Genomic DNA, 22,674 nt, shown 5'->3' with positions numbered 1-22,674 from the left:
CAGCAGTCCCGCCTCTCCATGGGAGCTGCTGATCAGCTCTGCCTCTTTGATCAGGCCCAGAGACTCTGACTGGCATCGAAACCGACCAATCAGAACCTAATCTGGGTGGAGTGCCAGGAGCCAATGGCTGCCTAGGAGGCAGAACTTTTGACACTGACTGGCATAGAAACCGACCAATCAGAACCTAATATGGGACCGCTTTGGCAGTATAGTGCATATGGCTGGCTATCAGTCCAGATATAGGGATTATGGCAGGGGAGTGGTTAGGAGTGATCAGGCTGGCAGGCAGAAGTGGTTAGGGGCAATCAGTAGGCAGGCAGGCGAGTGTTTGGGAGCCAACAGTCCTGGATTGTGAGAGGGATGTCCGACTGCCCATTTAGGCCCGATCCCTATGGAGACCAGGCCTGCGGGGGAGGGCAGTTGGGGGCGACCAGGCCTGCAGGGGAGGGCCATTGTGGGGAACCAGGCCTGCAAGGAAGGGCAGTTGGGTGGGGACCGGGCCGGCAGGGGAGGGCCGTTTGGGGGGACCAAGCCAGCAGGGGAGGGCCGTAGGGGGAGACCAGGCCGGCAGGGGAGGGCCATTGGGGGCGACCAGGCCGGCAGGGGAGGGCAGTTGGGGGCGATCAGGCCAGCAGTGGAACAGTTAGGCGTCGATCAGGCTGGCAGGGGAGCGGTTAGGGGGTGATCAGGCTGGCAGGCAGAAGTGGTTAGGGGCAATCAGGTAGGCAGGCAGGCGAGCGGTTAGGAGCCAGCAGTCCTGGATTGTGAGAGGGTGTCCAACTGCCCATTTAAACGGGCAGTCGGACATCCTTCGAGGGGTCCCAGATTGGAGAGGGTGAAGGCTGGGCTGAGGGACACTCACCCCAGTGCACGAATTTCATGCAATGGGCCTCTAGTATATATGTATGTATATGTGTGTGCATATGTGTATATGTATATATATATATATATATATATATATACACACACACAGACACACACACACATGCAGACACACAAAATAGTACATATCAAAGGACTAATTAGAGAACTAAAACCTCGAGCATTGCCAGCTCTCCTCCACTGCCAATAATGTCCCACAAACAACTATCAGGAGACACCATGCAGGAGGTGTGAGTAGGAAGGGAGGTGGGTAAGTCGGCACCTGTTCCTTCTGGTCTAGAGCCTCTCAGGGTGGGCTCTGGGTCAGTTCTTTCCAGAAGGGTCCAGCTGAGGCCCGGGCTCCCTGGAGCACTGCCATTATGTGTCTGCAGGTCTGTCCTTCTCGGTCTAAGCTCCTCAAGTGCAGCATCCACACAGGACTGATTTTGGAGCCTAGCACTGCACTGGGCTCACAATGAAGCACTTAGGAAGGGAGCCTCTCTTTATATCTTCAACTGAGAGCTTGAGTTTGGGCCTAGCCTGCTTTAAATCATCTTATGGATTCATCCAAGGTATAAAAACATGCAAAGGAATGAAACACAACTTTAGGTTATGTAGACCTCTGAGGAAGTAGGAAGGAGAAGGCATCCAGATAGGTGTACCTGGGACCATTCATTTCTTAAAAACAAGTGACAGAAATTTGATGCAAACATGGCAGAATGTTAACATCTGTTAAATCGAGGAGACAGGTATATGGGTATCATATTTTCAAAAATGTTTTTTCCATGTTTGAAGCATTTCATAATTTTAAAAAAATCTGTCTACTAATGACTTAACCAGTACAACTTGGTTAAGGATTTGATTTGGGATTTCCTCCTGCTCAGAACATTCTCCCTTCTGTGAATTGGTTTACTTTTAAATATGAAGTAAGTTGCTATTTCTGACAGGCCATTTCATTACCTTATAATTTCAGAATCTGATGTCACTGCATTTACGTCCACAGGACATTAACTTCAACCTTAAATTTAATTCAACAACCAAAGCAAGCATAACCTTAAGAAAATGAAAATCCACTGAGAATTTAATAAGCTAGCTGCCCTACAAAAACATTAGCTCCTTTTAGGCCATTGCGTAAATAAACTAAGGAATAATTGTTTGAAGAAATTATTTACTAACAAAGTTACTGTGACTTCTGAAATGTGCAAAGTATCAGAGAACATAAAATAATCTGTTTGCAAATTCAGTGTCTCCGTCTTTCACAAGTTATGTATTACTCTGAATTTGTTATTAAAATTACCCCAAATGTGCAACAAATTATTTCAAAAATAAAGACTGAGAAGGCATCAACATTTAATTTGAAAGAAAGCCACAAAAATACAAGATTATTTCATTCATTTTCTATTTTCCTAAAGAAACAGAAGTTCCAGGTATGTGGGTTGGATTGGGGGGCTGTTTTGCAAAAACTGTCCTCAAACAGCAACAAGGCTGAAAGGCCTCATTGTAAGTCCTTCTTTAAAAGTAAGAGCCCACTTTAAGTTCCCAGTATTTACAACACTTTAAAATGACCAGAGTGCTAGTCAAATTTCTCAATAGTAAAATTTAATATTATACACCCCCTCTCCCAAATAGCAGTGCATTCCTGGTTGCTAGAAACAGATGAGGATTTTGGTATAAATACGAGCCCTCATGACTCCTCAGGTGATACCAGGACATAAATGAGCCACTTTAATGGAAGAAGAAGGCATAACCAATAAACGCCAATTCAGTGAGTACTTCTAAATTGCTCAGCATATGAGGTAAACTTTGGCTGGCTTTATGCAACAAATATTTAAAATGTCAATATACTTGACAATGCTTAAGTCAAAATGTTTTTACAAGCATGAAGCCATTCCAACATTAATGAGCTCTTGGGTCAGGTTATGAAATGTTAAGTGTTAGTTTCTGGTAACAGCCAACAGTTTTAACCCGCCCCCCCCCCCCCTCCCCCAGGCCCTGCCCCTGTGTCAGATGCACAGATTACAAGGCAGGTGAAACTCTCAATAATCAACATAAAGGGAATATAACAACTCCTAAATATCCAGTGATATGTAGTAAACCACAGGGGTAACTTACAAATAAGGATAATTCAGCCAAATAAAGAAACAGCTTATCACCTACAAACATGAAATCTTGTATTCATTATTCTAACATGAGAGACAAATCAACTTAAATTTCCAAGTACCGAGGACAGCACAAGTGTGCTAAACATATTTATTGCATGAGAGGAAGACAAGCCTGAAAGTGGTCTGTTCTCTACAGAACACAAGGTTAGGCGGGGTTCCTGCTGTCCATCTCCCTAGCTGGGGGTGACCACAAGTGACTAAGGCAGCAATGATGGTTTGTTTAGGAAGCAACAATACACAGTCTTTACCCCATAACAGCTTTTGCAAACATGTAGAAGGGCAGGGTTCTATATTAAATAAAAACTGAGAAGTAACAAAAAGGACTGAAAGCAAACTAAAAACAACAACAAACAAACTTGACCATCTCTTCCCCTCTACCTTTTGAACTTCCCTTACTGTAAATGAAACTGGAATCTGAGCTGTTTGAAAGTTTCTAAATGCATGAGCTAGAGTTCTCAAATTGCCCATTTTAAGTCCTGGTTTTGGGGAAGGGAGAGAATATCAATCCAGAATAAATGCACCAAAAGTATAACTTTTGAATTGTTTTAAAACCCAAAGAAAAAGTAGACATTTATAAAAATAAATATGTACAATAAACACATAAATATATGTTCAGTGCATTTAATATATTTATTTATATGTATAAAAATATGAAACAAAAACAAATGTATAAAAATAACTTGTATAAAAATTTATAAAATAACTATTCAGAAAATGGTGCCAGGACAACTATGTCATTTATATGTAGGTATCTTAAAGGAAAATAAATAAATTCTAACTGGATCAAAGTTAACACATATAAAAGTGAAAATCATAAAATATATTAGAACATAGTGTTTTTTTTGTTTTATTTAAAAAGAACCTCAAAGTAGGAAAGGCCATTCTAAGAATGACACAAACCCAACACTTTTAAATTTCTTTAGGGCAAAGGCTGATTAATATTTATTCAATGTTTGCTGCATGCTATCTCTATCCTCAGCACACGCACAACACATCAGTAAGTCAGTGTAGTAGGGAGAATTCTAAGACGGCCCTCAGGATTCCCACCTGCTGATGTACACTACCAGTACTAATCCTTCCCCTTTCATGTGAGCAAGACTTGTGGATATGATGGGATTTCACTCTCAAGATTAGGCCACATTATATGGCGAAGGTGAAAGAAGTTAGCAGATGTAATCAAGGTTCTCTATCAGTTGACTTTAGTTAATCAAAAGGTGGGCTACCTGAGTGGCAGGGCCTAATCAGGAGAGCCCCTTCAAAGAGGGTTTACAGGGAACAGACAAAATACAACAGAGTTACTCTCCTGTTGACCTTGAAGAAACAAACAACCATGTGATGAAGAGGGTCACCTGGCAGGGAGCAGTGGGTGGCCTCTGAGGGCTGAGGGCTTTAGTCCTACATCTGCAAGAAATTTAATTCAGTAAAGAACCATGGAACTTGGAAAAGGATTCCAAGCCTCAGAAGATACTGTAGTCCTGACTGACATCTTGATTTTAGGCTGATGAAACTCTGAGAAGAGGATGCAGGTAAGATGTGTCTGGAATCCTGGCCCATAGAAACTGTGAGATGGTAAGTGGGTGTTGTTTTATGCTGCTGAATTTGTGGTGATTTGTTACACAACAGTAGAAAATTAATACAGTCATAAATAACAACCTGGAAATATGTTATGTGCAAAACAATGTATCTAATAAGTAAAAAAAAACTTCTACAAATCAATTGAAAAGACTAATAACTCAATACACAAATAACCAGAATATAAAAAGATAGTTTACAATACAAATGTTGTTTTTAATTACGTGAAAATGTAATAAACCTACTGTATTACAGATGTAACCATTGGGAGATTCTGGGTGAGGGGTATATGGATAGCTCTATACTATTTTTTTTTGTAACTTCCTGTGGGTCTGTATTTATTTCAAAATAAAAATTAAAAAATATGGTCAAGTTCATTTGTATCAGGAAAAATATAAATTAGAATGAGCTACCAGTTTTCACCTATCAGACTGGCAAGGATCAAAAAACTTTATAATACATGGTGTCAGAAAGACTTGAGCTGAAGCATGCTCATACATGGATACGGATGGTTTTATAAACTGCATCATTTTCGTTCACTGCTGCATCCTCAGCTCCTAGTGTTTGACACAGAGTAGATAGAGTGTTAAGTTTGGCAATATCATAATTTAAAATGCCTATACCCTTTGCTGAGAAAGTTCTCTTTTAATACTATATAACCCATTAACATACATATATATATATATGTGTGTGTATATATATATATATATATATATGCATATATTTCCATTGGTTTCCTACCACACTCGCCCAACAGGGCCAGGATCGAACCTGCAACCCTTTGGTTCATGGGCCTACACTCCTACACTCTAACCACTGGGAACACTAGCCAGGGCTAACATATTCTTCACATATGCAAAAAAGAAGTATGTCCAAGGGCAGTCACTGAAGTACCTGATTGGATGCAATATTCATGTCCTTCAGTAAGGAAATGGTTAAATAAATTATGAAATACCCATACACTGCAACCCTGTTCAGCAAAACAAGGTAGATTAATCTGCATTGATATAAATCAAGAGTAGAATGTTTTCCAGCTTCCCAAGTTCCATAGTGCAATTTTACAACATATCCTCATTCAGTATTTACAAAGCCCCATCTACCAGGCTCCATATGTAGATAAAAAGAATACGGCCATCTGCATGTGGAAGGAGGGAGCAGGTGCCCACAGGCCAGGCCTGGGAGTCCACCAAGGATACCAGAGCTCTGAGCAGGGAGTGGATGAAAGGTCAGATCGGAGACTCTGGGTGTCAGGCTAAGAAACTGGTTGAAGGATTTAAAGTAAGATACTGTCAAGACACTATGCCAAGCATACACCTGCTATAAAAAGAAGGCGTGATCCAGCTGGAGAAGTTCAGAATCTGGAGACAGCTCCAATTTCATTAGAGGTGTTTTAGGTACCTCAACTTGCACACTTGTGGTAAGCTGAGTCACCCCAAAACACTCCTTCACCTCATGCGTATAAAAACATGAGGACAGCATGGAGTCTTCTTCAACCATCTTACAGGGTGGATTCAAAGGAGATACTCAAGACATTTTCCTCATCTGGAGAAACATTTACAAGAAGCCCTCTCAAGCACCTGGACATGCTGCACTCCATCAAGTTCTTTCACCAGCTCTACACGCAACATTGAATCAAAGCCGCAAACCATTAAACTGCACTTGTTCTATCTTCTTCAGCCTTCTGTGCTTTTAAGGGTCAAAGCTTTCAAATACTTTGATGCCAACACAGCTGAACAGCTTTTACTGAATGGGCCTCATGTTTTCAGATAAATTAAAATCTATGCCAACTAGTGATCCAAGTCTCAAATAGAGGCCACCTGTTCCAATTAGTGAGATTAAAATAGTGCAACACTGACTATCTGAAATGGATTCCAGGCCTGGATTATCACACCATCTTCACAAAGAGAAAAAACAAACGTTTGACCTCAGTACACAGCTGTGCACCCTGAAGTAAATATATTGAGGTGCTGAATGTATTTACTAAGGGCACAGTTTTCACTAAGGGCATACTTTATTTTTAGACAAGTGCTTATATAAAAATGTCAGCGAAAGGCGGCAGCACCATTTAATTCCCTCTTATTACAACAAGCCTATATACCCATCTCAATTAGATTCAACTTTACTTTAGAAAACCACAGAGCTTAAATTTCTCCACCCACCACGTTTTGTCCTTCCCTGAAATTCCCCAAGACTCCATGTCTTCCAGAATGGTCCACTGTTTAGCCTAAGACCTTCCATTGCCTCAGTTTATCTCAAAGCATCAGAAGACCAGAGACACAGCCTGGAACAGGCATAACTCTCATTTTTCCAACCTCACCCACCCAAGTATTCATACCCAGACAAGATTGCCTTTAACTCAACCAGGATGGGCTTTTGTTTAGCCCAGCACTCAATTACCCAAATTTTCACAATCCATAAAAAAAAAATTTTTTTTAAAGGTAAGAATACCCACTTTCTTTTTTTCAATATTCTTTTTTTTTCAATATTTTTATTTTTAAGGATTTCAGAGAAGAAGAGAGAGGGAGGGAGAGAGAGAGAGAGAGAGGAAGAGAGAGAGAGAGAGAGAGAAACATCAATGATGAGAATCATTGATCGGCTGCCTCCTGTATGCCCCCTATTGGGGATTGAGCCCAAAACCCAGGCATGTGCCCTTGACTGGAATCGAACCTGGGATCCTTCAGTCCGCAGGCTCTATCCACTGAGCCAAACCAGCTAGGGCCATAAAAAAATATTTTGAAGCAACTTCTAGGCCAGGGGTCTAAAAGAAATATTACCTAAAAGAACTTGGAGAGATGATACATTAAGACCCGTGTGTTCTCAAATGATTCTGAATTATTTTCGGTGGTATAAATTGAAAAGCATCAAATAACAGAATCACAGCGAGCGAGTAACTGCCCTGAAAACAATCCTCAACCTGTCCAGTTGATTCAGTAGAGGAGGAAGTTTGTCGAGTGCTAAGAACTCTCTAACAAAGCTTCTACATCCACGGATGCTTTTAATCTGGCACTGCAGGCCTCAGAGGGCCAGACAATATTTGGCTAGAATAGTAACACTGATACTTTAAACATAAATTTAAGTTTCAAGGAGTGAACTGATTTAGAAACACTAAGTAAACAATCGTACAGGTGGCACCAAGCTATGTGTAGGTGTGGGAATGACTGAAGTTTGGGAAACTCTCTGGAAGACAATGAATGACTCAGCGGCAGAGCAACAAATGCTGTCATGGGTTTCCTAACACCACTGGTCAAGGTTGCTCACACGCTGGCAAGTGGAGGAGTTGACATTCAAGTTTGACTCCTGAGTCCACACTCCTAACCCTTCACTCTAACCACAAACCCAGAAGTAAACTAAGGGAGCGCTGTTGGGGATAATGAGAGAAAGGTGACTGAGAAAATACACACTGGATGTGGTGTGTAAGTGGGGTGACTGAGGAGTTTCCCAGCATCTACTCTGAGGATCGGCTACATGGGAATAGTAGCAGCCAGGAATTGGGGTGGTCATTTGAGAGAATGTATTAAGTGTGACAGATAGATTTTGAGGTGCCTATGTAGAAGTGTCTTGTTTATACACTAAAGCCACATCTTACTCCAGGATTGGGCTCTCAAGTCAGAGCATAAGGCAGAAATCACAGATTTTCTCCAACAGAGACACTTCACTGTGGGTTGGCACTGTATGCACCTTCTCTCAACAGGCCAACAAACCTTCTCCCTGTCTTCACCCCTAACCCCCATCCCCGGTGTTGGAACAGAACCAGATGATGTTTTTGTGTTTATGAAAATTATATACACTAAAGACACTTGGCAGAGGGGAGGGGGTTAGGGGGACAGGAGGAGATTAACCAAAGACCATATGTGCATATATGCACAGCCCATGGACACGGGGGCGGGGTAAAATGGGGGACATCTGTAACACTGTCAACAATAAAAAATAAATTAAAAAAACGACAGGGTGCTGGAAGATGCTCTCAATGAGAGACTCAGAGGAACAGAGCTTTAGAGGCGAGAGTAGGCTTGGGTTGAATTCTAAGTTACACATAGAAGATACACTCCATGACATGTGCATCTGGCATATGTTTTTCCCCAACATCCTATCCCAACAGATGGAAGGTCAACACAAAGATGAATTCATTTCTCAAAATTTTATTTTGAAGAAGAAAAAAAGACTAAAGGAGACCTCACTCAGAAAAGATAATTTTTACAAAATGGCAGCAAATCCAGTGCAGCTAAGCAGTTTGACGTGTGAATTGTCACCTCTCTTCATCCTAGCCTCCCCCAAATCTGGAATAAATTCAGAAGGATGAGGGCTTAACACGAAATCATTTAAATTCACTTTTTTCCCCACCCAGAAAACTCACAAAACTTCAAAGCTGTTCAATTAATTCTCTACTGAAAAAAATTCTGAACTCTCCTTCTACCTTGTTTAATTTTGAGATGTTTATCCCACACAACTTAGCAATTAACTTGGTATTTAAAAATATTTAAAGCATGCCCTGGCTGGTGTGGCTCAGTGACTACAGCACTGGCCCACACAATGAAGAGTCAAGGGTTTGATCCCTGGTCAAAGGTGCATACCTGGGTTGCAGGTTTGATCTCTGGCCCTAGTTGGGGCTCATGCAGGAGGCAACTGATTGGTGTGTCTCTCATATTGATCGATCTCTCTCTCTCTCCCTCTCCCTCCCTCTCTCCCTTCCACTCTCTCTAAAAATCAATGGAAAAATATCCTAGGGTTAGGGTTAGAGTGAGTGTGAGTGTGAGTGAGTGAGTGAGTGAGTGTGTGCGTGCGTGCGTGCGTGTGTGTGTGTATTTACAGCAGTTTTCTTTTCAGGAATTCTCTAAGACAGAACTAGTACACTGGTCAGTCCTAATCCGTCTGTCTTAGCTACACAATTTTACTGCTTACAGTCTGGCTGGACATCACTATTCTGTATCTACACATGGAATGGTCTGGGGTTAATGTCTACATTCCCTTCCAATCCTATCATAATAAAACCTTTAAGTCTAACTTTATAACCCTCTGCCTTAAGTACGACAAGCACACACTTTAAGTCCAGTGAGGCTGAGCCCTACAGGGAGAGCTGGTGAGGCCAGACTGCGACAAGAACCACCCTTGTTACGTCCTTCAACTGCTCATCCTCCAGAGATGAAATATTAGGCTAGAAGATGGTTTTTTTAACCCTGTTATTAAACATGAGCTTATTTAACAGCCTTTAGGACTTCCCCAAATTATCAGCAAAATTCTTATATCTGAGGCATTATAAAAAGCTCCTAGATTATCACTCGAAATCATTCATTCACCAATGTTTACTGGAGATATAGGACTATATGCAGCGGACTGGCAGAGTGCTGTGTCATAAGCATCTCGAGCACACCATTTGGCTGGGTGCCCTGCACAACTGGAACACATCCAAGCACTCCACAGGTTGATGAAGACCAGACTGCTTTCCAGCATTCGCTTCAGAGGCAGAAGACAGGGGAGTGGTTAACATGCAGGCTCTGGAACGAGACCTGGGTTTATAAAATGCTAGCTCTACCATTTCCTAATACCCACAGGTCCTTGGCCAAATTACTAGAATGCCTGGGCCTCAACTCCCTCATCTATAAAATGGAACTATAAATAGGATATCATGAGGATTAAGGAGATGGTGCATCCAAAATTATGCCTGGTGTATAGTAAGGATTTAGGTAGTACATGTTGGCTATTATAATTTCTACTGCATTCTTCTTTTAATGTTCTTTTGCATCCTTACAGAGGAATAATCAACACACACACTAGGTTTTCCTTCAAGTAGCATTCCCCTCCCCCCAACTCAATGGACGGGTTATTATGCACTGATCATGTATCCTGATGTTCCCTTTCTAAGGAGTGTAAAGTCCTCATTCTGATTCACAGGACAGTGATTCATGGTTCTCTTCCTCCTCCCTTCCCTCTCCTCTGCCCTCCTCCTACACACACAATGAAACATAAAAACATAATCAAGAAACAGCAGGACTGAAAGCTGCAGCCTCGGTGAAGTCAAGACACAGGCAATCTCCATCCAGAAGGACTAAGTCGATTTCTGATTTTCACAGCAGCCCTGGAGACTGGGGCAGTGGGTCTGAAGCAAAACTCCTCCTGTGACCCCACTTGGTAGCAGCTGCTGTGGTGTGCAACAGGGAATGCGACAATCGGGAGTGCTGGTGGCGGCTGGCAATTTGTTCTCTAAAGGGAGGACTGGTGCGCTTGCAGCAAAGTGTAGCTCAAAATACACACACATCAATCTATCCATCCTAAATTTAAGAAAAACCCGACCTGGAAGACTCATCATTATTCACCATTCCTTTAATTAACTCATCAGAATAAAGCAAATCACTGATTCAAAGTGTATTCACAAAATGCTCAGTTCACCACTTCACTAGATCAGGTTAACCTACCATAGAGGTGTGTTTCCACTCTCTCCAGTTCCTGCCCAGGAAGTAAGCATGTGATCATCGCCTTACTGCATCTCTGCCCAGCCATTCCCACCGTGAGAAGGGCTACGGCATCCTCTTTTCCTTGACTGCTTTTGGCCATTATTCATCATACTGTTCTGGATCGATTTCCAAACCAGAGAACACAAGATGTACTACAGGGGGGCACCATGGCTGGCAGTTTTTTCCTTCAGATGTTAGAGACTGTACTTATGATCATCATTTCTTACTGTAAAAAGGAAGGGTATTTCCAGGGCCACAAGTAGAAATAAAATGCAAGTGCCTGACATTACTCTTCTGGAGAGGCCAGGCTGTCTGTTTCAACCACCTTTATATTACTGACACCTAGAGTGGCAGCTAGCACACAGAAGGTGCTCAAGCAAGTTACTTAGTGAATGAATGAAGCCTCTTGTGCTCAGAGTGCGAGTGTCTGTAGTTTATAAACATGTAAATGACAAGCATGTGAGAAATCCATGTGATGAGGAACAAAATACCAGAAAGACTATACTATTCACAAAATTAGCAGTCTTGCCATTTTCAAGCTTATGATCACTTCTTATATAGTCACTAGAGTCCCGGTGCACGAAATTCATGCACGGGTGCGGTCCCTAGGCCTGGCCAGCAATCGAAGTGCGAGCATCGGCATGGAAGGGCAGGTCCCAGCTGACCTCTGGGCCCTGGGCAGCATCTGGGCCCCTGCACAACCCTCTCTGCCTGAGTCAAGGCACCCGAGTCCCCACGCCGAGATGAGGTGAGTGTAGCCAGACACCACAGGCTGGGGCGCAGTGTGGGCCTCTGGGCTGCCCAGCAGCGCTGCACGGAAGCCAGGTGGGCAGTGCGCTCTCTCCCGGCCGGCCTCATAGACCGGTTCCTGCGCAAACCCATGGGGAGTCTGAACGGCCCCTGCAGTCCCAGTGGCTGCGGGGCAGGCCCCTTGCGGGCACCCTGCACTTGAATGCGTGGGCTTCCCCTGCACGAGCCCTGACGCCCTGGGGGAGGGTAACAGGGGGAGTGAGAGCAAGCTCGGGGGACACCCCGCATTCTCACCACACCTCTGTCCCCATCACCCCCGCCCCCAGAAAGCTGGTGAGGTCACAGCCCCTGGCTCAGGTGCCGCAGGAGGTCGGTCGCTGCCACCCACCCCAGTTCCCCGTCCCAGCCCGGGGCCTGGCCCCGATCACGTGATCAGGATCTGCTGTCTGCTGGTTGCTGTCTGCAGGGCAATAGGTTGGGGGGGGGGGGCACCCACCCGGCTCCCTCAGTGCCTGGGAGCTGGGTGGCGGCCCCAGCTGTCTGCAGGGTGATCAGGCCCCACTCGCACCCGCCTTGGCCTGGTGCTGCCTGCTCACCTGCTTCATCATCCCACCGCAGTCTTACTCTCATCGGGGCCCATTGGGGCCAGCAGCGCCTCCACTGCCGCCGCCCCCTGGTGGTCAGCACATGTCATAGCGAGCAGTTGAACTCCCAGTCAAACAATTTGCATATTAGGCTTTTATTATATAGGAGAATAACAAAAACGGCTACCATCTATTGAGTTCTTATTGTGTACTGGGCATTTCATAGAAATTACTGCACTTATTCCTGGTAACATCCCTAGGATATGGAAGAAGAAACTAATACTTAGAAAGATTACAGGGTCCAAAATCCCACCACTGGTCAGCAGCACTAATGCAAGATCTGTCTTCTGGGGGCCAGCCTGATGAGAGTGGTTCTGTAGGCAGAATATTCTAGTCCTTGCAGGCAAGACAGAATGGAAGTTGACAAAATCACAGAGCAATGAGGAAGCTAGTGCACCAATTATCTCTTCTTGAGGTTCATAAGTGGCTAACCTAGATGGGAGATGACAGGAGGAATGAATCAACTCAAAAAAAGGTCCAGTGGAAATGGCTGGTAGATTAGAGATGGGGGAAGAGTAAGCACTCAGGGTGACTACAGTTCTGATTAGTGGTGGTACCAACAGAACAAGAAAAAAATTATTCACCTTACATAAGGATCAAAAGGCTGCTGAAAGTGGCCTTTTAGAACATTTAAAATTAGAACATAAAATTTAATTCACACATAATTGATTAAAAAAACCAGACTGCCTGTATTCTTAAAGAAATGATAGGCTTTAACTATGTAGGGCATGAAAAAAAAAAGTAGGAGTCTAATTATGTATGTTCTTTCTTTTAAAGTAGGGGTATATTATGTTCATCAAGTTAACATGCACATTTCTGAATTTTACCCAGATGAAATTTAAAAATGTGAATGATCTGACTTGTCAGCTTAGAGACAATCACAGAATTCATCAATGATATACATTTTCACTGAAGGGGACAAAAAAAAAAAAATCTAGGTTAATCCACCTGGCTGTAAAAATAGACTTCTCCAATGTGAAAATAGTAAACTGCCTCATTATTATTCTAGTCTCAAAGGCTTAACCAAGCTCAGCAAGAGACATGTGTATTTTCCCTGTTCTCTCCACAAAGTATCAATTTTGAACTAAAAAAAAAAAAAAAAGACCATTTGGTAACCAAGAATTTGATCTCATGGAGTCGTGGGTCCTTCCTAGGAGGAAACCGCACATCTCTGAAAGGTTAATTAACTCTTCCCATGCATCTCCAGTTCTCCTTAGTTACAGTGTTTTTAGGGGAGCTAATTTACTAAATGAGTTCACAAAAGGCTTCTTTTGAAATACTCTATTAGATAGACGGTTTATTGTCAAAGCGAGAGTGACATCAATAAATTAAACCCTAGCCTGGCTGGTGTGGCTCAGTGGTTGAGCATCGACCCAGGAATAAAGAGATCAAGGTTCAATTCCTGGTCAGGGCACATACCCAGTTTGCAGGCTTGACCCCCAGAAGGAGGTGTGCAGGAGAGCCAATGGATAATTCTCGTCACTGATGTTTCTATCCCTCTCCCTTCCTCTCTTTTTAAAAATCAATAAAAATATATATAAAAAATTAAACCCCAATACCACTTGACTTTTTCCTTTTGCATACTTTCTGAGTATAAAGAAAATATGGGTATGTCTTTATAACTACATCGAAGTGAATCCCACAAAACAGGAGCTAGAATCACCTAATGAGATTCTCACAAGAAAATTATTGCTGCTTTCCCTACATTACAGCAGGCTTATGGCAGCTTTGAGGACAGACTCAAAATTACATCAGCTCCACTTGAGAAAAGTTCTTATACAGTAACAAAATTTCCACTAGTTCTCTCTATTCCTCCTGACTCAACAACTAAAACCCTAAAAGCAGACAATCAAGAAGTTTAAACAGTGATATCATCATCACTGCTACAGAACTTGTGATTTTATCCACTAAAGTTCCAGCCCTCATTGGTTTGATTTCTTTTAGTCCTCACTAGATTTCGTTTGCTCAATAAGATAATTTAGAATAATCAGTATATACTATAATGTCTAACTCCATTTTAATACACGGTCTATTTAAAAATCAGGTATAGTCATGCACCAGGTAACAACATTTTGGTTAATGACAGACCACATACATCACCACGGTCCCATAAAATTATAATAGAGCTGAAATTTTTCTATCGCCTAGTGACATCTTAGCAGTGCAACACATTACTCATGTGTTTGTGGAGATGCGGGTGTAAACAAACCTACTGCACCGCCACGCATATAAAAGAAGAGCACATACAATTATGTACAGTCCATAATACTTGATAATGATAATAAGTAACTGCTACTGGTTTATGTACTTACTATACTATATTTTTAATCATTCTTTTGGAGTGTAGTCTTTCTACTTATTAAAAAAAGAAGTGTGCTGTAAAACAGTAGCTTTGTTACGCTGGCAGACATCCATCTTGTGTTTACCATTCTTGACCGCATTGTTTTCTCTTGTTCTTGATTTAATCTCATGTTGTTTTGTACAGTAACATGCTGTAGCCTGGCAACAATAGGCTATATACCATACAGCCTAGGTGTGTAGTAGGCTATACCATCTGGGTCTGTGGAAGTGCACTCTATCCAGGGGTGGGCAAAAGTAGGTTTACAGTTGCAAGTATGGGAAACCCAGTTTATTCTTGTATTATTATTTTCTACTAGAGGCCTGTTGCATGAATTTGTGCACCAGTGGGGTCCCTCGGCGTGGCCTGCAGGATTGGGCTGAAACCAGCTCTCTGACATCCCTCAAGGGGTCCTGGATTGCGAGAGGGCGCAGGCTAAGAGACCCCACCGGTGCATAATTGGGGCCAGGGAGGGACATGGAGGTTGGCCAGCTGGGGAGGGACCACGGCAGGGCTCCAGGGCATGTCTGGTCTGTCTCACTCAGTCCAGTCCTGATCGGCCAGACCCCAGCAGCAAGCTAACCTACCAGTCGGAGCGCCTGCCCCCTGGTGGTCAGTGCACGTCATAGTGAGCGGTTGAGCGGCCTAAGCATATCATTAGCATATTACACTTCGATTGGTTGAACGGTTGACCAGTTGACCAGACACAGCCTATTAGGCTTTTATTATATAGGATACCAATAACTGTAAACCTACTTTTGCCCACCCATATGTTCCCACAACAATGATATCACTTAACGACCCAGTTCTAAAAACTATTGCTAAACCATGTTAAGCAGCATATGACTCTATCTCTACAACTCACCAATCAATGTAGTAGGTAAACATCCTGGGAATAATTTTTAAAAAATAAGAAACCTTCACACAAGGGTGTGGCACTTTAACATAAAAGAAGGGTGTAGAAAGGAACAATACAGCAGAAAAATTAAGTCTGCAGTTAAAGTACTCATTTGCTTCACCACTTCTCATCACAGTAGTTGAGGTACAAACTTTATCACCACCATATTACTGATTATGAAGAGTGAATTTTTAGTAGGTTCTGTGAGTTTTGCCAAAACGCTTAAATGATTTCACAGTCAGCCATCCACCCCTCAAAGATTACTAATCTTGTTGTTTACACAAAGATTATCACAGTTGTGACAAGTGAAACCAAGCTTCCAAATTTCTTCAAGTCTGAAATTTCTTGTCACCTGAGACATTAATATAGACTCCCCCCAATTACAAATGCATTAGAAATAAAGACTGTCGACTTTCTTCAGTGTGAATGTGTTAGCCAGCTGCCAGCCTTCCAATAAACAATAGAACTTTCTGTTAAAGTGCCACAACCTTTTGTGAAGGTAAACAAATAGCCTTTGTCAATGCTTCTTCCTAAACGAAGTTTCTGGTTATTTTCATAACAAATCGTTATGAAACATTTAAAGAAAGCACAAAAAGTAAGAGAATTCTTTTGGGGGAGGACTGAGTGGAGTTGATGCAGGAGGTATTATTATTCCACCAAATATATTTAATCTGTAAAAACAAATCATTTGGTTAAATTGATTAACAGATGACACAGAAAAAGGGGAAAACAGGTAAATAGACCAGGGAGTTGTCACTTCACTTCTGGGGCGAATTGATTACTTCTCTGAATTACGATTGCACATCCAAATCCTCCTGCACGTGGGGCGGCGCCGCACTTCCGTCCCTATTGCTACTTTTCCCATCCCACTGGCCGGCTGGTCTCTCCATCTGGGAGGTGGCAGGTCAGAATCTGAGCAGGACTCTTCCTCCCTGAACTTTACACAGAGAAACTGACACTCCAATGCTGAGGTCTCCGACAGCGAGTACAATTAGCTGAACAAAAAACAAATCCAGGTAGCTCCTGCCAGAACGAATGCCAAGTCGGAGGAGGTGCTGTTGCAAATGGCACTTCAATGGGCCAAGGGGGGAAGGGGGGGAACCGGGCGCAGAGAGAGCCTGGACGATTCAGCGCCCCAGGGGGACGAAGGTATCCCCGAGGAGGGGTATGGAGAAGGCTTCCTCTTCCGTCTTTATTTTGAAGCGCTAGAGGAATCGTCCCTGCTGCCCGCTCTGAAGAGCTATTTTCACCCACAGCCAAAATCAGCAACAGCCAATTACACTGCAATCAATGGAGAGCGCGCTGCTCGGCTCAGCGAGAAACTCCGAGAGGCAGCTGGAAGACTGACTTCTCTCTGGGCAGAGCCCGTGGCGCTCCCGCCGCCACCTGCCCCGCGCCCGAAACCCCGAGGGGGTCAGGCAGGAGGGGAGCCCGTCCCAGCGCGGACACGGGGCCGCCGGGAGCGAGAGTCCCTTCGACACGGCCCCGCGCGGCGGGCGCTCCCTGGTGGAGAGCGCGGCGGGGCGGAGCGCGGCCGTCGGGGAGACCCGGCGTCCCGGACAGGCGCGCGGGGACCGAGGACGGCGGCTGGCGGGGAGTCGACGGGCCGGGCTCGGCTCTGCGTCCCACCGGGGCGGTGGGGACCTGGGGTCTCCGAGCCGCAGGCCGGGCTCCGACGGCCCTCTTCCCAGCCCCTTCAGCGCGGACAGGGGCGGGGAAGCCCGGGCGCGGGGCCGCAGGGGAGGGACAGGGGCGGCAGAGAAACGGGGCGGGGGAGGGACGAGAGTTAGTCCACGAGGCAGCCGGAGCTCATCGGCCTCGCCCCTCGGCCCGGCGCCCCCACACACCCAGTGCGCGCCACTCACCCGTCTCTTGCAGCGCTGGTGCCGGCCCGGGTCGGAGTAGGTCCGGTCCACGGTGAGCGCCGTGTCGCTGCCCGGCATCTCGGCGCTGGCACGGGGAACTTTGCCGTCTCCTGGGGCCGCCGCGCCGCGAGCTGCCAGCCCTGCTCCGGGCGCCCGGGGGCGGCGGCCGAGCGGGAGGAGGAGGCTGCTGCGGCTGGGCCGACCGCCGACAGCCGACACCGCCTGGCCGCCCTGCGCCGCCGCCGCGGGGGGAGGGGGCGGGGCTGGACGCGAAGGCTCCGCCCCCTCCTCTCCCCGCCCCCTCCACTCCCCGCCCCCGTGCGCGGCCGCCCGCCGCCCAGGAGCCTTCCCCAGGTGTGACTCCCCTGCTCCCGCCCTCGCTGAAACTTGATTCTGCCCTCTCCCACACTGCCCTCTTTTCCTTCAAAAGATGAGAGACATCTATTTGTTGACTTATTCGTATAATTATGACAAAAGATGGATTTTTGACAAGATGTTGACGCTTGCCTTAAATGCTTGCTTTCAGGTGTTTGTTTTAATTATTCAACGTGCACATATTGGGCATCTGCCATGTGCCAGACCCTGGGACAGGGACCAGAGGTGTTTAAAGCCCCTGTTTTTCTTATAAGTCACTGAGCACAAAACACACTTCCACTTGAACAAATATCTTTGGTACTGTGTATTTTAATTTTGCAAGTCTAGCTCACCTTTATATTGGAAGCCACCTGAAAGTCAAGACATATCTTTTCATTTTAGTATTCCCTATTTCCAATAAATAGTCCTCCTCCTCAAGAAATTTGGAGTCTAGGCCTAACCAGCTTGGCTCCGTGGATAGAGCGTCAGCCTGCGGACTGAAGGTTCCCAGGTTCGATTCCGGTCAAAGGCATGAACAGTGGTTGGGGGCACATCCCCAGTCGAAGGGTGTGCAAGAGGCAGCTGATTGATGTTTCTGACTCTCTGTCCCTCTCCCTTCCTCTCAATAAAATATATTAAAAAAAAGAAATTTGGAGTCTAGATGAGAAAGGACTGATTGGTGAACAATTAAATGTTACCTAAACCAACATTCAGAACACAGGGTCTGGTTACCTAGGACAGTGGTCGGCAAACTCATTAGTCAACAGAGCCAAATATCAACAGTACAACGATTGAAATTTATTTTGAGAGCCAAATTTTTTAAACTTAAACTATATAGGTAGGTACATTGTTATTAACTTAATTAGGGTACTCCTAAGGCTTAGGAAGAGCCACACTCAAGGGACCAAAGAGCCGCATGTGGCTCGAGAGCCGCAGTTTGCCGACCACTGACCTAGGGTGAACTAGGGGAGACTGAGTTGAAATACTGGAAGTGCACCCGCCTCAGAGAGGAGTCATTGCAAAGGGACCAGACAGGAAGAAAGGATAGATAAGCTCCCCCCGCTTCAAAGGGTTGAGGAGATAGGGGAGTGCAGGCAGAAGAACAGTACTGAGCATAAAAACAAAGGCACATTTGGAAAACCTCAAGTTATCAGTTTAGGGGGGTGTCTTTAAGAACAGAAGGATGTGCTGGGAAAAGTAGGTGGAGACTGTGTGGTGCAGGGCTCCACTTTCAAAACTATGAAGTTCAGCCTTAGTATGTGGGTACAGTAGGTCCTCGGGTTACGTTGGAGATCTGTTCCTACGGCAGAATAATTTTCGCTGTAGTCGGAACCCACCTACATAAGCACCTACGTCACTCACATGGAACACATACACAGCAGTAATGAAGTGAAACAGAAAAAAAAATTAAAAGATAACAATTCCTGACCTTTCCTTGTGGTAAATAAATAATAAAAAACATAAAGCACATATGTACATATGTCGAAATGACGGAACTTTTCTTTTTATAAATAAATGGAGTCTGACTTAACCCGAGGACTGCCTGTATTGGGAAGCAGCTGGAGGTTTCTGAACAGGGAAAGGATGATGTCAGGACGGGAATGTAAGATCTATGTGATAGTCATGAGAAGCACTGACTGAAGATGGGTAAGGGACACTTGTTAGAAGACCATGGCCAAGACTGAGAACAACCTAAGGTCTTTCAGAAGGAGACTGGGTGTAAATTATGACACACCCATCCAGTGGAGTATTGGGTAACTGTAATGGAATGAGGCAGCTTTTTATGTGTAGCTATAGAAATATCTCTGGCATATATGGTTAAGTGAAAAAAGCAATATGCAGAATAATTTGTATGGTATTCCATCATTTATATACAACCCATATATGTATGTGCTTATATATGCATAGAATATTTCTAGAAGGATAAACAAGAAACTAGGGAGATAGATAAGAAACTGATAGCAGGAGAGGAGAGCTAGGTAGCTACAAGGAAGGGATGAGAGATTTATTTTTCACAGTATATACTTTTTAAAAATGTATCTTTGTTGTTGAAAGTATTACAGCTATCCCCCTTTTTTCCACATTGGCCCCCTCCCCCTCCCTCCCCCAGGCCTTCACCACACTATTGTCTGTGTCCCTAGGCTATGCATATATGCAAATAAGTTCTTTAGTTAATAACTTCCTACCCCCACCCCCTTCCCTCTGAGATTCAACAGTCTGTTCCATTCTTCTAGGGCTAGGCAAATGTGTATATTCCTGACAGTTCCTGGCATAGTTTGTATTCAATACATACTTGCCGCATGAATGGGTAAATTCAACAGTTATTAAACGTCTACTTATTGTCCAAGCACCGGGGTTTAAAAAAATGAGTAAGATATAAGCAAAAGGTAGCTTTTGCCTTCAAGGGGTTGGAATGAATAATATATAAGGATATAAATTTGCTGAATGATGAGTGTTACCAATTTTCAGATACTGCCTAGTTACTGAAATTTGTGCAGTCCCCAATTATTTATTCAGCACCGTAGGTGTGATAGACTCTGTTCCTGGTTCTGGGCGTAGAAAACTAACACATGGTCCAGTCTGCAGAGACATGCCATCTAGACAGGAGACAGTAAAAAAAAATATAATAAGTTGCTACCTAGGTAAAGACAGTTCTGTCCCTGGCTCAGTGGTAGGGCAAAGGGAGGTGTCTCCTTAGGGGCTCACCTCCTGAACTGTTTCACGTTTACCATTTCAATACAGTAGGGAGAAGGAAATAGACGTGGAGGAAAGCCTCGTGTTATAGAGAAAAAGTAAGCCTTTTACAAAGTAAAGAAAAATGTTTTTCCTTTCATATTCCATTTTGGGAGTCCCTTGAGTCTGGCACCTTAGACCACTCGGCCATCCTGACACCTTTTCATATTCCATTTTGATTTAATAGTACAGGAAAGTGTTTCCCCTGGGGGAAAGACCTATAAGACAAAAGTACAGTAAGTTTTTCCTCCCCTGAGAATGTAAGGACAGAGAGTGTAGAGAAAAAATAAATCATATTTTAAAAATGTATTAACTAGCCTTCGGTGAATGCACGCTGATCAGATGTATGCATGTATGTATGTACTAGTATGTACGTATGTATGTATGTATGTTGAGGATCAGAAGTTTCCAGGCCTGATGCAAACAGAATCTCTAATTTTAACTACCTGGTTTACAGCCAACTCAAAGTAACTACTCTTTTATTTTTTAAAGTAACTACTCTTCACATTTATATTTAATTTTTAACATACCATGTTCTATACAAGAAAACAATGACTACTAATTACTTAGCATCAGCAATCATCTGGCATAGAAGCCAAAAACTTCCACTTGGTAAGATTTTGATAAAAAACAGGAAAGTGGAAAGACTCAAACTCTGCAGGCTGGTAAATTTGCCTTCTAATATTCCTTTTTAGCAAGATGCAACAATTTTGTGCTATTGGTTTCTCAAGAACAATGAATCTTAAAGAGAATTCTACAGGGAGCCTTCAATATTCTGGAGACTGGTCTCTAACATTTACCTTCCCTGCAGACTTGAGGCTACATTAAAAAGTACAAACATGTGTTTTACTCATCAAAATGCAAAACCTTTGCTTTATGAAAGGCCTGTTAAAACTATGAAAAGACAAAACACAGTTGGGGAGAAAATATTTGCAAAAACACATATCCAACAAATTAGTTGCATTAGTATCTAGAAAACATACAGAACTCTCAAAACTCAATATTAAAAAATAAACAATCCACCTTAAAAAATGGGCAAAAAAACTTGAACAGACATTTCATTGAAGACAAACATAGATGGCAAATAAACACATGAAAAGATGCTCATTAGCCATTAGGGAAAAATGCACATTAAAACCGCAAAGAGATATTACTATATACCTATCAGAATGGTTAAAACAAAATGTGATAGCACTAAATGCTGGCAAGGATACGGAGAAAGTAGATAATTTATACATTGCTGACAGGGATGTAAAATGGTACAGCCTCTCTGGAAAACAATTTGGCAAATACCATGTGACCCAGAAATTGCACTCTCAGGCATTTATCCCAGAGAAGAGATACATGTTCATGCAAAAACCTGCACACAAATGTTCATAGCAGCTTTGCTTATAAAAAGCCCCAAACTGGAAATATCCCAGATGTCTTTCAATGAGTGAATAGTTAAACTGTGAGACATCCATACTGTAGAATACTACTGACCAGTAAGAAGGAATAACCTGACATACAACAACTTGGGTAAGTGTAAAGGGAATTACGCTGTGTGAAGAAGCCAATCTCCCAAGGTTATATACTCCCAAGGTATGATTCCCTTTATGTGAAAAAGTTATAGCAATGGAGAAGAGACTAGTGGCTGTCAGGGGTGAGAAACTAGGTGGGAAGGCGAGGGGGCTGCAGGAGGGAGGTGGATGCAGTTATTATCAAAGGGCAACACCACGGATCCTGTGGTGATGGAACTCTTCTTTGTCTCAGCGGCAGGTGGTGGACAGGACCTGCTCATGTGGTGAAACTGCAGAGAACTAAACACACCCGCCTTACCCTCCCCTCACCACACACAACTACAAACAAAACGGGAGAAACCTGATTATGACTGTGGATTGTATCAATGTTAATATGATATTCCTACCATAGTTTGGCAAGATGTTACTTACCCCTGGAAACTAGGTAAAGGGTACACAGCACCTCTCTGTATTATTCCTTACAACTGCATGTGAATCAACAATAATCTCAACATTAAAATTTAATTTAAAATGTATTTTACACCCTGG

General features: G+C 43.7%; 1 protein-coding gene across 5 annotated transcripts in view; it reads right to left on the bottom strand.

Annotated features, from left to right (window-relative positions):
- The window catches only part of TMCC3 (transmembrane and coiled-coil domain family 3), a 254,640-nt gene that overhangs the window by 55,291 nt on the left and 176,675 nt on the right, over positions 1–22,674 (bottom strand). Inside the window, exon 1 of one of the 5 annotated variants that reach the window (XM_070409562.1) lies at positions 17,540–17,676. The exons of 3 other annotated variants lie outside the window; for them this stretch is intronic. In XM_070409562.1, the coding sequence (XP_070265663.1) occupies positions 17,540–17,617 (78 nt within the window). In that variant the 5' untranslated portion in view covers positions 17,618–17,676. Of the gene's footprint in view, positions 1–17,539; positions 17,677–22,674 lie in introns of those variants that run through there. One more of the 5 variants, XM_070409569.1, reaches the window with a different exon arrangement.

The sequence above is a fragment of the Myotis yumanensis genome, unplaced genomic scaffold, assembly GCF_028538775.1.
Source record: "Myotis yumanensis isolate MYYU_CA2020_CCGP unplaced genomic scaffold, mMyoYum1.0.hap1 SCAF_3, whole genome shotgun sequence".
In the NCBI taxonomy this organism is placed as follows: Eukaryota; Metazoa; Chordata; class Mammalia; order Chiroptera; family Vespertilionidae; genus Myotis; species Myotis yumanensis.
The sequence above is the reverse complement of the archived record's forward strand: the minus strand, read 5'-3'. Positions and strand labels throughout refer to the sequence as shown.